This window comes from Eublepharis macularius, chromosome 4 (genome assembly GCF_028583425.1).
Source record: "Eublepharis macularius isolate TG4126 chromosome 4, MPM_Emac_v1.0, whole genome shotgun sequence".
Classification (NCBI taxonomy): Eukaryota; Metazoa; Chordata; class Lepidosauria; order Squamata; family Eublepharidae; genus Eublepharis; species Eublepharis macularius.
The window spans coordinates 17,121,905-17,137,145 of record NC_072793.1 but is presented as its reverse complement, the minus strand read 5'-3'; the positions used below and the strand labels follow the sequence as shown (position 1 = coordinate 17,137,145).

General features: G+C 45.6%; 1 protein-coding gene across 2 annotated transcripts in view; it reads right to left on the bottom strand.

The window, feature by feature from the left end:
* Positions 1–15,122, bottom strand: part of MAP2K6 (mitogen-activated protein kinase kinase 6) — a 108,404-nt gene extending 93,282 nt beyond the window's left edge. The window contains exon 1 of one of the 2 annotated variants that reach the window (XM_054976971.1): positions 14,852–15,122. In XM_054976971.1, the coding sequence (XP_054832946.1) occupies positions 14,852–14,867 (16 nt within the window). In that variant the 5' untranslated portion in view covers positions 14,868–15,122. The remainder of the gene's footprint in view (positions 1–14,851) is intronic. The other variant, XM_054976972.1, reaches the window with a different exon arrangement.
* Positions 15,123–15,241: the final 119 nt, after the last annotated feature.

Genomic DNA, 15,241 nt, shown 5'->3' with positions numbered 1-15,241 from the left:
CGTAATGGAAGACGCGGTCCCGCAGGTATGCAGGTCCCAGTCCATGAAGGGCTTTAAATACCAAGCAAGAAAAAGGAATGAAGTTCTATGCTGCGGTATATCGTATCTGGCCTCTTATTAGTGTCCCACGACTTCTAAAGCACTTTAAGTACCAAATTGCAAACATTACTCTCTTGGGAGCTGGGGAGTACAATCCTGAGAGCTGCTGTGATAGACAGCAGCCAACATGGTGCTGCCACTCTGTTCCCTATGGGCGCTCCCCAGAGGAAAAGAACAACACACGCCCCTCTGCAGGGCCCTCTGCAGGTGGCATAGCAAGCACACTGGTGACCCAGCAATCCCACAAACACCCACTGATCAGAAAATGGCAGTTGACGACAGCTCACTGGACATCACACCCAGGAAGAGCCAATCATCGCCTGCCAACTGGGCCACTGCCCATTGATACCACCCCCTTCTCCCTCTCTGGAGAGTCAACAGACAGCAGGGTGTTGCAGCTGAACAAAGCAGAAGTCTAGAGAAACTAGAAAGACAAGAAACAGCAATCCCAACATGATATGGTTGCCAGCTCCACGTTGGGAAATTCCTGGAGATCTGGAGGGTGAAACCTGGAGAAAGTGGGGTTTGGGGAGGGAAAGGACCTTGGCATGACATAATTCCATACAGTCCACCCCTAAAAGTAGCCATTTTCTCCAGGTGAACTGATCTCTGTTGCCTAGAGACTAGTTGTAATTCCGGGAGATCTCCAGCCACTACCTGGAGGCTGGCAACCCTAGCATATCGGGCCTTTTGGAACACACATGTAAGAACAGATGATAATCTTGCTGGAGGGAGAATTTCCTCAGTGGCAAAGCGGTATGGTGTGGGGTTTAGCAACAGACGGAAATGAATTCAAGACAGAAAAATTTATTTATGCAGCATTTTAAAAGTGGCAAATAGCTTAGAAGACACTTTCTCCATTCTAATCTTCAATTTAATGCTCTGGTTTTTAAAATGCTGGACTTTCCCTCCCCCCTTCTGCTTATGAGAGGAAATCTTATTCTTTTATTATGCATGATGTTTAACTCTTCTTAATACAAAGTTTTTCTGTGATTTTAGTACTGCTCTGAACTTGAGGGAGAAACCACAGTATTTATGTGGTAGGATTAAAAATAACGTTCAGCATCAGCCATGGAGGCTGCAGAATAATACGATGGAGAATTACAACTGCTTTTTTGGATTTTGGTGTATATAAAAATGTGTGATCAAGACAGCCACTAGCCTTGGGATAGCTTGGGCCAAATCCAGCTCTTTAAGTGGTGCCATGCCGCCTCTCAATTACCAAGCCTCAGAGACAGAAGAGAGGAACGGGCGAATCCACTACTTTGGGGCTTGAAGCAGCAGGGTGTTGAATGGCACAAGGTTGTTCCCCTCTCTAACAGACTTTCGAGCAAAGCTAGTTGCCGGGCAAGACACTAGGACTTTGTTAGTGGATCTGTTGCACTTTTTCTGCCATACATGTATACATTTTCCAAGGCAAGGCTTGCATAGAATCACAGAGTTGGAAGGGGCCATACAGACCTTCTAGTCCAACCCCCTGCCCAATGCAGGATGAGCCTAAAACATCCCTGACAAATATTCATCCAGCCTCTTCTTGAAAACTGCTAGTGAAGGGGAGCTCAGCACCTCCCTAGGCAGCTGATTCCACTTTTGAACTACTCTGACCATGAAAAAGTTTTTCCTAATATCCAGCCGGTACCTTTGTGCATGTAATTTAAGCCCATTGCTTCGGGTCCTATCCTCTGCGGCCAACTGGAGCAGCTCCTTGCCCTCCTCCAAATGACAGCCTTTCAAATATTTAAAGAGAGCAATCATGTTCCCCCTCAACCTCCTCTTCTCCAAACTAAACATTCCCAAGGCCCTCAGCTTTTCCTCATAGGGCTCGGTCTCCAGACCCCTGATCATCCTCGTCGCTCTCCTCTGCACCCTCTCGATTTTGGCCACATCCTTTTTGAAGTGAGGCCTCCAGAACTGCACACAATACTCCAGGTGCAGCCTGACCAAGGCAGTATCGAGAGGGACTATGACCACCTGCGATTTTGATGCAATGGCCCTTTGGATACAACCCAAGACTGAGTTTGCCTTTTTTGCCACCACATCACGCTGACTGCTCATATTTAGTTTACAGTCCACTCTTACCCCAAGATCTCTTTCGCATACACTACTACCCAGAAGTGTATCCCCCCATCTAGTATTTGTGCTTCACATTTTTGTGGCCCAGATGTAATGCTGTGCACTTACCTATGTTGAATTGCATCCTGCTCACAACTGCTCACTTCTCCAGAGTATTCAGGTCGTGTTGAATTTTAATTCTATCTTCTTGGGTGTTTGCCACTCCTCCCAATTTGGTATCATCAGCAAATTTAATGAGTAGCCCTTCCACTCCTTCATCCAGATCAGATAAAAATATTGAAAAGTACCGGGCCCAAAACCAAGCCCTGCGGCACCCCACTGGACACCTCCCTCCAATCTGATGAAAAGCCATTGACCACCACTCTTTGGATGCGGTCCTCTAGCCAGTTCCCTATCCATTCCTGATTAATGATTTCAAATGAGACACGCTTCTAAGTATGCATCATAATTACTTGGAAACAGCATGTCCAGCCAACAGAATTAGGCTCCACGAGAGACAATTCTCAGTAAAATCGAGAGTGAACTGAAATCTTATTTTACACATTTTTTTAAGCTAAAGACAGGCATTGTGCCAGAAGGAGAGTGCAGGCCATGTAGTAAATAGTTTTCGTGCTGAAGAATGCGATTTCATCAATTAAGGCTTCACACCCTAGCGCCATACCAAATATTCAGTATCAAAATCACAAGAATGCTTGGGAGAAATTCATGTTATTTGAAGGGGGGCGCAAGTTTAAATATCTTTTCTTTGCCTTTGGGATTATTACAATTTTCTATAAGTCATGAGGACTAGAAACCTAAAAAGCAAAGTTCTTAACATTCCGCTGATAGTACAAAGTGCATGGGATGTACAAAAGGATGCCCTGTTTCAGAGATACATTTTGCACCAGCAAGTAATCCTGGCTAGGGCCCTTATTCTTACATTTTTTTTCGTCCTTTCTTCCATGAGTTCAGGATGATATACGTATTCTCATAGTCTTCGCAACAAAATTACAAAGTAGGTTGGACAAAGAGAAAGACTGAACCAAGGCTATTCAATAAGCTTCATGGAAAATAAGCCACAGCTGAAAAGACTGTGGATGCCACTGAAGTGAATGGGTCAGTCTTTGGAGACAGGGGAGATCTATAAATGAAGACTCTGCACACAGACCCAAGTCTAATTTATAATTCTAAGCTGATTCAGTTCCAGTTTTGGCCCTCATGTCTTATGTAGCCAACTTTTTTCAATAGAGAAGATGCGAATGGTAAGATGTTCAGAAGCTGCACTGATTAGGCAAACCTCCCAGGGCTTTTTTTCCGCGGAATCTCCCGGGATCCGAGATCCAGCACCTCTGAAAAAAGATCACGTGACTGGTGGCCCTGCCCCTGGCACTCAAAGACCCGTGGGTTGCCTCCTGGGTGGAGCTTCTCCTGGGCCACCTGCTTCCTCAGCCTCTTCCACGGCCTTTTCCTTCTTCCCACTGCCACTCATGATACGGAATAGACTTTTCATCCACATATAACTGTGAATAGACCTTTCATCCACACATTTCTCTAATCATTTTAAAAGTCCCTAATACCCTCTAGCCAGGGCTTTTTTTCATCAGGAACACAGTGGAACGGAGTTCTGGAACCTCTTGAAAATGGACACATGACTGGTGGCCCCGCCCCCTGATCTCCAGACAGAGGGGAGTATAGATTGCCTTCCGCGCCACAGGGCCACCAGTCATGTGACCATTTTCTCCGAGGGCCACCCATTGAGTTCCACCCAGAAAAAAAGCCCTGCCTCTAGCAGTTCCCACTTCATGTGGCAGTGGCAGTAAAGAGGAAGAAATGTCACTTCCAGGAAGCAGTGTCACTTCCTGGAAGTGACATTACTCCCCAGAAGTGATGTCATCGCGCATTTTCGGTGGCGCACATGCTTCACACGTGCACATAAGGTGATAGAGAGATCCACCACCTCTTTTCCCAGAAAAAAAGCCCCGAAACCACCTATTATATAACTGAAAGTCTGCCCTGCTTGCACAACAGCAGATACTTATATAGGTGCTGGACAACATCAATAATACAAATAAACACAGACAACCTACACCCTGTTTTGCCAACACCACCACCCCCGCAACAAAACTGATGAATATGACGCAAGTGTTATACAAATATGCCATAAATTGCATAGTTTTAGACCTACCATCATAGCATATAATGTTCCGTATTTTTAAAACTGGTAAGCAATTAAGGCTTGAAATTTAACTACTGGTTAGTACGTGAACGTCATGCAGAATGCATGAAGCTATCCTACACTAGCCCTGTTTGTGTTACAGCAAACATGCATACATCCCGCATGTATACATCCCTTTGTTAACAGCCAACATGCATTCACTTTACAAATGAAATTGAAGGCCAATACCTGGATAAATGAGGAGTTTAAATCACTCATCATACAAGCACTGAATGTAACACGAGAATTATTCGACACAAGTATAACTACTCTAGTGTACACTATATACGGATTGTATGTACATTCACTTTAACTTGTGGATAGAGCTAGAGAGTAGAGATGGGCACGATCCGCATTATGATTGAAAAAAATCCACTATAATGGCGATCGCGACCCGGCGAATCGTGATCGTCCACGGCCAACGATCCAGCGATCGGGAGAGGCCTGGATCGTTGCGTTCAGGCTCGGATTAGGGATCCAGACACTCAGGCGCCAGCAATCTATTCCCCTGGCAACAGAGCCATGGGAAAGCCTGAGCTCTGTTTGCCCTCCTTCTGTCACCCTGGAAACCTGAATGGAAGCCCAGCTTTCCTTGATCAGCAGGGCTTCCTTCCAACCACGGAGCAGCAAAGCAGTCACAAGTTGGGAGAAGACACCCAGGGGAGGGGGAAGGGGGTGTTCTGTAGCCATGAGCACTCCAATCTCATCCCTGCAAACCCTGATAGGCAGCTCTGACGGCCAAAACGGGACCTCCTGTGTTGCTGACCTCCACGATCCACGATCCACGGATCAGGAACGGGAGATGATCGGTGTGGATCGTTAATTCGGGATCGTCGCCGGCACCAATCCACGATCAGCTGGATCGTTAATTTTTTTGGGATCGTGCCCATCTCTACTAGTGAGTCAGGCCATTGCTTCGTCTCTCCGAAAAGTGTTTGACTGACAGCAGCTCTCCAGGATCTCAGGACGAAATCTTTCATATCACCTGTTACCTGATACTTAAAGATGCAAGGAAAGGAACTCAGGAACTTTTTTATTCACCACACTTAAAAAAGCTGCACTCTGTTCCCATTTGTTCAGGAAGACTCATTCTAAAACACGTAAGCACCTGTAAAGTGCAATTACGATATAGGGAAAGATTTGAGGGCTCCAATAATCATTTACAGCAAACCCATGATGTTCAAATCTCTGCAAAACCTATTCGCTAAGATTACTTGCTAAACACATGGAAGTCAAAAGCTACAAATTTAATATAGGGATTTCCCTTTTTCTGCTTGGTTATCCTAAAAAATTGTATTTTGCATGTCATATCCCCCAAAATACAAAAATAGATGTACAAACTATATTCCAGTTTAAAGACACGCAATCCATGGCCTGTTAAAACTGATGACTGAAAAGCAATACTTCTGTAGGTAAAGGTAAAGGTAGTCCCCTGTGCAAGCACCGAGTCATTACTGACCCATGGGGGGATGTCGCATCACGATGTTTTCTTGGCAGACTTTTTACGGGGTGGTTTGCCATTGCCTTCCCCAGTCATCTACACTTTACCCCCAGGAAACTGGGTACTCATTTGACCAACCTCGGAAGGATGGAAGGCTGAGTCAACCTTGAGCTGGCTACCTGAACCCAGCTTCCGCCAGGATCGAACTCAGGTCATGAGCAGAGCTTGGGCTGCAGTACTGCCGCTTACCACTCTGCACCACGGGGCCCCTTGATACTTCTGCAGCCTTATGAAAATCACACTGCCCTCCCCCTCCCAGTTTTTACACATTAAACATACAAAATCATTTAAATCTCACTGAGTTAAACTTGTGTTGCACTTCCATATAAACTCTTTCCCTAAAATACATTTTGTCTTCTGCCTAATGCAACTTAACACACAGCAGCCAGGAACCTCCTTTCAATAATCCTAGCGGGGCTGCATCATGTTGGAAACACAACGTCTAGTGTTCAGAGAAGGCAGAAGACACAGATTACCTGCAGGGGGCAGCAGATCTGACAGATAGATAGGCTACTTCCTGCTTCTTCCCGGAAGTCTCCTCTCTCCCTGTTTAGTGAGGCCCTCAGGGCCAAACTACAAGTGACGAATGACACAGGTTGGACACTTGTCAGCTTCCCTCAAGTTTTGATGGGAAATGTAGGCGTCCTGGTCTTGCAGCTTGGCTCTCCGACGGCTGTCCAATGGACTTTTCAACTGTCACTTGTTCAACATTCCGCCAGGCTGCCTACATTTCCCGCCAAAACTTGAGGGAAGCTGACAAGTGTCCAACCTGTGTCAGGCGTCACTTGTAGTTTGGCTCTTAGATGATCCCTCGTCTTTACACCACAGAAATGGCACCAGAGGCATTTTTAAAATTCCAAAAATAAGTAGTTTATTTACATTAGAGGGGAAAGGTCAGGTGAAGTCAGGGGTTGAGCATTTCTTAGGTAAAATTCAGAACATGCACAGACTTCAGTTCTTATGCTCTACACATACACTTAAAGGTTTCTGTTTTGAGGCTTTGGCTCCTCTGTTTTCCCACAAGCTCTCTAACAACAACAACAACATATCTAATCTTTCTCTCAGCTTTCTATCAAAGTTGTAGTTCCTGAATAAACTCTCTTCCTTCTCTCTTTAATCAGACTCAAGATCATTCCTAAGATATATCATACCCTACACATCATACATACCAAATCTTGACCAGTTACATCTATGGTTGCCAGCTCCTGATTGGGAAATCCCTGGAGATTTGGGGGGGGGGGGTGGAGCCTGGAGAGAACAGAGTTTGGGGAGAGGCAGGACTTCAGTTGGCTATAATGCCATCGAGTCCACCTTCCAAGGCAGCCATTTTCTCCGAGGGAACTGATCTTTGTCACTTGGAGATGAGTTGCAATTCCAGGAGATCTCCAGCTACCACCTGGAGGCTGGTAGCCCTAGTTACATCTCAAGCCTTGACCAGGGCAAAAACAGATTGATGCTTAAGAACACTGTCTGCTAGGATTGCCAGTCTCCAGGTGGTATCTGGAGATCTCCCAGAAATATAACAGATCTCCAAGCCACAGAAAATAGTTCGCCTGGAGAAAATGGCTGCTCTGAAGGTTGAACTGAATGGCATCATACCCCACTGAGTCTCCTCCTTTCCCCAACCCCACCCTCTCCAGGCTCCACCCCCAAAATCTCCAGGAATTTCCCAACATGGGCCTGGCAACCCTGTTGTGTGTGGTAGTTCATGTGTGGGATCAACCATGTGATAATACCTCTCCGCCTCTGTTAGGAACTCCAGGCTTAGGAACTTCATAGCCTGGAACCAAGAGTTTGTCAAGTCAGTTACCATGGAAAATGTGCACTCAGGTATCAGAGTCCATGTTTAGAGACAGAAGCCTCTCAGATGGGCAGACAGTATGAAGCATCCGGCTGCCTGCAACTCTGGCCCAGTTAAGGGCGCAGCATTTTCTGCAGTTACAGCCTTCAGGTTCCAGACTCCAGCAGTGGAGAGCAAGGACTCGGGGATAAAAATTCTGATCTGGATTCCTGTATGGCTGTCCTTGGCCTTGATCTGAGTATGACAGGGCACAACAACATTCAATTTATATGCCACCCTTCAGGACAACTTAAAGCCCACTCAGAGCGGTTTACAAAGGATGTTATTATCCCCACAACAATCTCCCTGTGAGGTGGGTGGAGCTGAGAAGCTATGACTGACCCAAGGTCACCCAGTTGGCTTTAGGCGGAGGAATGGGGAATCAAACCTGGTTCTTCAGATTAGAGTCCCATCACTCTTAACCACTACACCAAACTGGCCCAGATGAGCAAAGCTGCGGTGGCGGAGTATCGGGGGAGAGGAAGTCCTGCAGATACGAGGAGCCAAGGTAGGAAGGGTTTTGTATGTGATAGCCAAAACCTTGAATTCAGCCCAGTCCCTGACAAATAGCCGATGGAGTGACAGCAGAATGGGAGCTTCTGCTAATAAATGAGCGGTGGTGTTCTGCGCCAGCTGGAGTCTCCAAATTGACCTGGAGGTAAAACCTAAATTGAGTGCATTATAGTATTCTTGTCTCACCGTTACCATGGTGTGAATCTGGTTGACCAGATCGGCCATGTCAAGGAAAAGAGGCATATTCTAGGCTAGTCTGAGTTGGGAGAAAGCCTTTTTTTGCAGCTGCATTAATTCACTTCTCTAACCGCAATGCTGGGTCTAGTATAACCCCGAGGCTCCTAACCGAGTCTGCAAGGGGCAACTGAACCCTGTCAAAAGTGGGAAGCACAACGTCCTTCAAGATCTCTGCCTTGTCAACCAGCATCACTTCTGTCTTGTCAGGGTCAATTTCAATTTGTTTCCTTTCTGCCCTTTGACCATAATTGTAAGGCAGTAGCTCAAGACTTCTGCAGCATCACCAGGGAATTTGGACAGAGGTATAAAGCTGGATGTCATCTGCATATTGATGCCATCCAGCACAGAAATATTTTAAATAGATAAATAAAAATTCCTGATTTTTTTAAAAAAAGAGCATGAAAATACAGCCATGTACTTTGTAAACTGAAAAATCTGCAACTGTTCTGCAATGTGCATAATCTGCATGTCTTCTAGCTCTGCTGCACAGTCAGTTTATATTTAGTTTGCTTTCAAATTTTAACCTGAAATTCAGTGCCGTTCTGGAACAATAATAGAAATACATGAATTGACACTTTTAGATCTGTGAAAAAAAGAACAACTTTTAATTAGTAAAGAAACTTTATCTAGCAGGTGTTTCTTGCCTCTACATTCTATGGTTGTAAGGGGCTCGTGCCAAATTAAACTTTTTACTGTGGCTCTTAGCCCACCAAAGCTGTATCTGAAGGTTAGCAAAATAGCAAAGAGTTCAGTAGCACCTTTAAGACTTATCAACTTTATTGTGGCATAAACTTTCGAGAACCACAGCTCTCTTCGTCAGCTGTGGCTCTCGAAAGCTTATGCTACAATAAAGTTGGATAGTCTTAAAGGTGCTACTGGACTCCTTGCTGTTTTGCTACTGCAGACTAACATGGCTAACTCCTCTGGCTCTGAAGGTAAGGACACTCTCTGAAATGGGATTTAATGTAAACGGCTGCAAATGGAAAGGAAAAATTGCCGCACCACCCTGGAACACTTCACAGGTTGCCAGCTCCATAGATTTGGGAGTGGAGCTGGGGAAGAGCAAGGTATAATATCACAGATTCCACCCTCCAAAGCAGCCCTTTTCTCCAGGGAAAATTATTTCTGTTGTCTGGAGATCAATTGCAATTCAGGGAGATCTCCAGACCCCATCTGGAGATTCAACCCTACTTTGCATTCTTGTATAGGTTTCTTCAGATCATGTCCTTTATTCAAATATTTGTACCCCACTTTTCCCCAGCATAAAGGGGGGGAAAGTCAGCTCACATAATTACTTTTATTTTCCAATGGTGCATCACACCTAAGTGTCGACTTGCTAGCACCTAAAGTTAATTATCCTTTGGTTAAACAATAGAAAGTATTACTTTAGCATTTATCCTGTTTCGACCAGCTCTGTAAATAATAAATTACATAGCAGTACACGGTACGATCAAGATCACACGCAAAAGCAAATCAAACATAATCATTTCCAACTTCTTCGAACAGAGCAAGCTGCAAAAGTGACTCACTCCCATTGCAAAGCTCTCCCAGTATTTTAGAAGCATTATATCATAACCTGACTTGGTAGCTCTCAGTGACTACCAAATATCTATTTAATTAATTCGGAAGCACTGCAGTTTCAACAAGGCTATTAAAAAATGCTGGGACAGCTGAGCATGGCTCCAAGTCAATACAATGAAAATACTGTAAACTAGCTAAATCAGCCCTAGCTCGGATGGCCTACACTAACTAGAGTTGCCAGCTGCAAGTTGGAAAATTCCTGGAGATCTGGGGAGTGAAACCTGGAGAAACCTGGAGAAAGTGGGGTTTGGGGAGGGAAAGGACCTTGGCATGGCATCATTCCAGAGTCCACCTGCCAGAGTAGCCATTTTCTCCAGGTGAACTGATCTCTGTGGCCTGCAGATAGGGTTGTCAGCTCCAAGTTGGGAAATTCCTGGAGATCTGGAGGGTGAAACCTGGAGAAACCTGGAGAAAGTGGGGTTTGGGGAGGGAAAGGACCTTGGCATGGCATAACTCCATAGAGTCCATAGAGTCCATCCCCCAAAGTAGCCATTTTCTCCAGGTGAACTGATCTCTGTGGCCTGGAGACTAGTTGTAATTCCGGGAGATCTCCAGCCACTACCTGGAAGCTGGCAACCGTAACACTAACCCAACCTCATCAGATCTCAGAAGCAAAGGGGGGTCAGCAAAGGAGAGGCAGGCAATGGTAAACCACCTCTTTCAGTTTCTTGCCTTGAAAACCACAGCAGGGATCACAGGCCATACATCCGCTGTGACTTGATAGCACTTTACACACACACACGCATGCACGCACACAGCTAGATCAAACAACTGCAAAGCTAAGACACTACCAGAATACCTCTGTGCTTCATCATTACCACCCCCGTGTGCTAAACACGATGCAGACTGGTAAAGTACCGTAGTGACTTTCCACATGTGTGAAAAATTAGTTACAAGTTTTCCTGCAATACGACCCCCTGCAGCTAACGGGTCTTCTTTCCAAGTAAGTGTGCTCAGCCTCCGCGGCTGAAGACCTGCACACACAGGAACAAGGTCTCTATACAATCCCATCCTGGCTCTTCAAAGGTTAGATACCGAATGGAGAAAGATGTTATGCAAAGTGGCAATCCACATATAAACTCCCACTGTAATGTCATTGATTGGACGGAGCACCTCTCTAAACGGAAGAAATAATAGGACATGAAATGAGACTCTCAGAGCGGGACCACAAGTGACACCTGACACAGGTTGGACACTTGTCAGCTTCCCTCAAGTTTTGATGGGAAATGTAGGCAGCTTGGCGGAATGTTGGACAAGTGACAGCTGAAAAGTGCCTTGGACAGCAGTCAGAGAGCGAATCTGCGAGACCAGGACGCCTACATTCCCCATCAAAACTTGAGGGAAGCGGACAAGTGTCCAACCTGTGTCAGGCGTCACTTGTGGTCCCGCTCTCAACCTATCTGTGCAGTATTCTTTATGCAGCCCCGGACCCAGGCCCAATTACGAGAGACTACACAGACAGTTCGCACACACAACCTGACTCTAAAACTGCAGCCCGCCCCTAACATATTTTTACAATCAGTTCATCCACGTTTATTTACAGTCCAATTCGAAATTTACAGTCTAATTCTAAAAACACTTACCTGGAAGTAAGTTCAACTGAATAGACCCAAGAAGGATACCGAGTACGCTGGAGATCCTAGGTGGAAATCTACTCAGGTCTATTCAAGGGGGGGGGGTTATTCCCGCGATTCCCAAGTGTTTTTAGGATTTCACCGTTAGTCTCTTATCGCTTGCTTCCTCAAAACTTTCAGCTGAGTGTGTGAATTATCTCCGCTGGGCAAAGGTCTATTAATGGGGACAAATCGGCAACACATTTTTATTTAAAAGTTTGATAGGCCTCTTGTCCCCTAAGAAGTACTGTGAGTGGCTTAAAAATTAAAATAAAACCTAAATCGAGCAGCTAAATCAACTCAGCCACAACACCAAGTCTCCTAAACAGCAGTGCAGTGATTAAAAGCAGCCAAGCCTTGTTCAAGTGCAGCTGGAGCACATGGACCTACGATTTCTGGCTATGAAACGTAAGGGCCGCAATTCTGATCCAAAAGACAGAAGGAAAGCATCACAGTTGCCAGGTCCAGACTGGGAAAATCCTGGAGATTTGGGGGGTGGAGCCTGGAGAAGGCGGGGTTTGGGGAGAAGAGGGGCCTCAGTGGGGTATAATACCATAGAGTTGCCCTTCAGAGCAGCCATTTTCTCCAGGGGAACAGATCCCTGTTGCCTGGAGATCAGTTATAATTCCAGGAGATCTCCAGCTACCACCTGGAGGCTGGCAACCCAAGAAATGCCTCACCCTCTTCGATTTATGTAATAACAACGCACAAGGCAATGTACAGAACAAATGCCTTGACTAGTATTGTGGGGGGGAGTACATTCTCTTTTTATTACAAACCTTTGATAAAAGGGAAGAACGCATTGACAGAAGAAAATGGTCCCAGCACAGTCCCAAAGAGGATGCCCACAAAACCCCTTCGTCCTTGTCCTCAACGTGAAATAAGGGCTACACCATTGTTCACATTCACTCCTATTTCCACTCTCTGTTGTTCACCCCCTCCCCTCAATCTAAATTTAGACTGCAAGGTCCTTGGGGCAGGGACTGTCTTGTGCTTACGTTGACCAAAAGTGTTCTATACAGACTGTGCTTGTTCAGTAATACAAAATTATATGACAGTCGTCACAAAAATGGCACGTGGCTTTTATTTTCTGCAGTTTTAATCTGGCATCAAGACTTCCTACACATCTCTTTATTTATTTATTTTTTAAAAATACATCTCTCTGTAGGGTTGCCAGCTCCAAGTTAAGAAATTCCTGGAGATATGGGGAATGAAACCTGGAGCAAGTGGGGTTTGGGGAGGGAAAGGACCTTGGCATGGCATAGTTCCATAGAATCTACCCCCAAAGTAGCCATTTTCTCCTGGTGAACTGATCTCTGTGGCCTGGAGACCAGCTGTAATTCCGGGAGATCTCCAGCCATTACGTGGAGGTTGGCAACCTTATCTCTCTGCTTTTAGAATTCACCCTGGCCTGTGCTCTGAAACACCCCCCAAAAACAACCTCCCATATTTAAACATCTATTGTAACATATATCATATTAGCCATTTTTATTGCAAAAATACAATTTGATGTAAAACCTTTAATAAGCACCTAACTCCAACAGTTTAATAAGCAGTGTGGGCAAACAAGATCACGAATGGACAGGAAGCGAGAAAGGAACGCGCACTGAAATTCAGAGGTCGCTACATTTTTGTTTTCTTCCTATCTGGAGCAGTGCCGGGAGGTAAACAAAACTGGATTTGACACAGGAGCAAAATACAACCTGAACACTGGGGGTACTTTTCCTTTGATCGAGGCAAATCCTATAGAGAAAAGCAACCTTTTTGCTTAAGAGGCCCTGGTCAATAATTTTTCTAGGGCTCCTTCTTGCACCCTTTACTCTTTTACCAAATGACGGATTCCCCTCTTGGCTGCTTATTAGACCAACATGTTGGATGAAAAACCTCAGCTGACTGCCAGATTCCGTAGGCATCCTTTTAGAGGCTGGCAAACCCGACTGGACTCTTCCTGCTGGGAGCTTCCAAGCCTCTTCCATTTGGCTGGGAGAAATGACTGCAGCAAATGGGGAATAAATTATGCAATTCGATTGCCACAACGCGCGGATGTGCGTTTGCAGGGACTCGCATTCGTGCGCTCTCTTCCAGGGGACGTTGGATCGCTTCGCCCGTCCCCCTTTTTGCCTTTGCACGACTGCAGATCTATCCCTATACTCCTAATTTCTGGGCTGAAACTCCTACAAGTGGTTTCCCTGAATGCATGCTGCAGCACCATGCCCAGAATCCAAGCACTTCCTACCACCGCTGCCCTGCAGCCTAACCCTTGCATAATGCAAGAATTTACATGTGTAATGAAAATTGCAAATTCACAAAGTTGCGTCCGGATCCGGGATGCGCCATCGATCCACCCCTCCCACACAGAGACACACAGGCGAGTGATCGCTCTAAAAGTTTGAATGGGACGCTCTTCAGTTTTGGGGACTCCAAATAATATCCTTTTCCGTTTGACAGCGTTACAGCGAAACAGAATGCTCTCCACGGCTCTTTCCTGACTCCATTCAAAACACACCACAAAGTTAATAAATCTCTGCCCCTGCGTGCAACTCACTTCCTTGCATAACTTTCGCAAAGCTAGCCGTAAAAGCTACACTCACTGCCTGCGACGGAGGGGGGGGGGGGGGGTCTGTGGAAAATGAGCTCAGCACTGGCACCAGAACAATGCTTTCCCATGGAAACAGAGGCATATGTTTAATTCTTAGTAACTCCTCTCAAGTTTCTTCTATTTTCACCAGAGACTTTTTAGTATAAACTTTGGTGTGAATTTGCACTATTAACTGTCCGCTGTTTCTTCTGCATTTCACCATTTGTATGCCCCCCCCTCCCACCAAATGTATGCACGTATATATGCACGTATATACTCATGCACAGGCTTTCCAATACCCTTTATCTGTCCTGACTGTGCAAAAGGCAAAAAGACCTCAGCAATCGCAGCAGAAGAATGCAAATAACGTCAACGCACAGCTGAACTGCAAGCCCTGCCTTACAGGAACTGTGTGTGCGTTCGTGTGCGCGCGCGAGTGTGTGTGTGCGTGTGTGCCTGGAAGAAGAAAAAAAGGCACATACTAAACAGGAAATGCAACTGAGAGCTATTCAAAGCCTCAAACTTCAAAATGCAATTGCATCCCGAAATTTGCATGCATGCAATTCTAAAATGCATGGACGACTTTTTGCATATTTGCAACGAACATAAGTCGGAGCCTTACCTCTCTGCTGAGACATTTTCCCCTCTGCTTTGATGGGGGAGGGGAGCACAAAAGACTTTGCCTTCTCTCTTCAGTAGCTAGTTTTGCAACAAAGATGCAAACTGCAAGCGCTCAATCTTCATGCAACTGGAGTTTTTCTTACTTCCTACAGCAGATCTCTTTGCAGAGGAAAGGGCTGCAATTGCACACCTTGCAAAACAGATTGCAAAGTGGGTTTTTCCCCCCCTATTGCAATGGTAAGGAAGGCTCTGCTGCACCTACATGATGGGCCAGGGCTGGCAGCTCAAAGCTCCAAACTTGGATCCGAGTGTCTCAGTGCGCAGACGTTCTTTCTACGACTAGAGCTTTGATTTCTGGGTAATGTAGTTCCTCCGAATATTCCACGGAGTG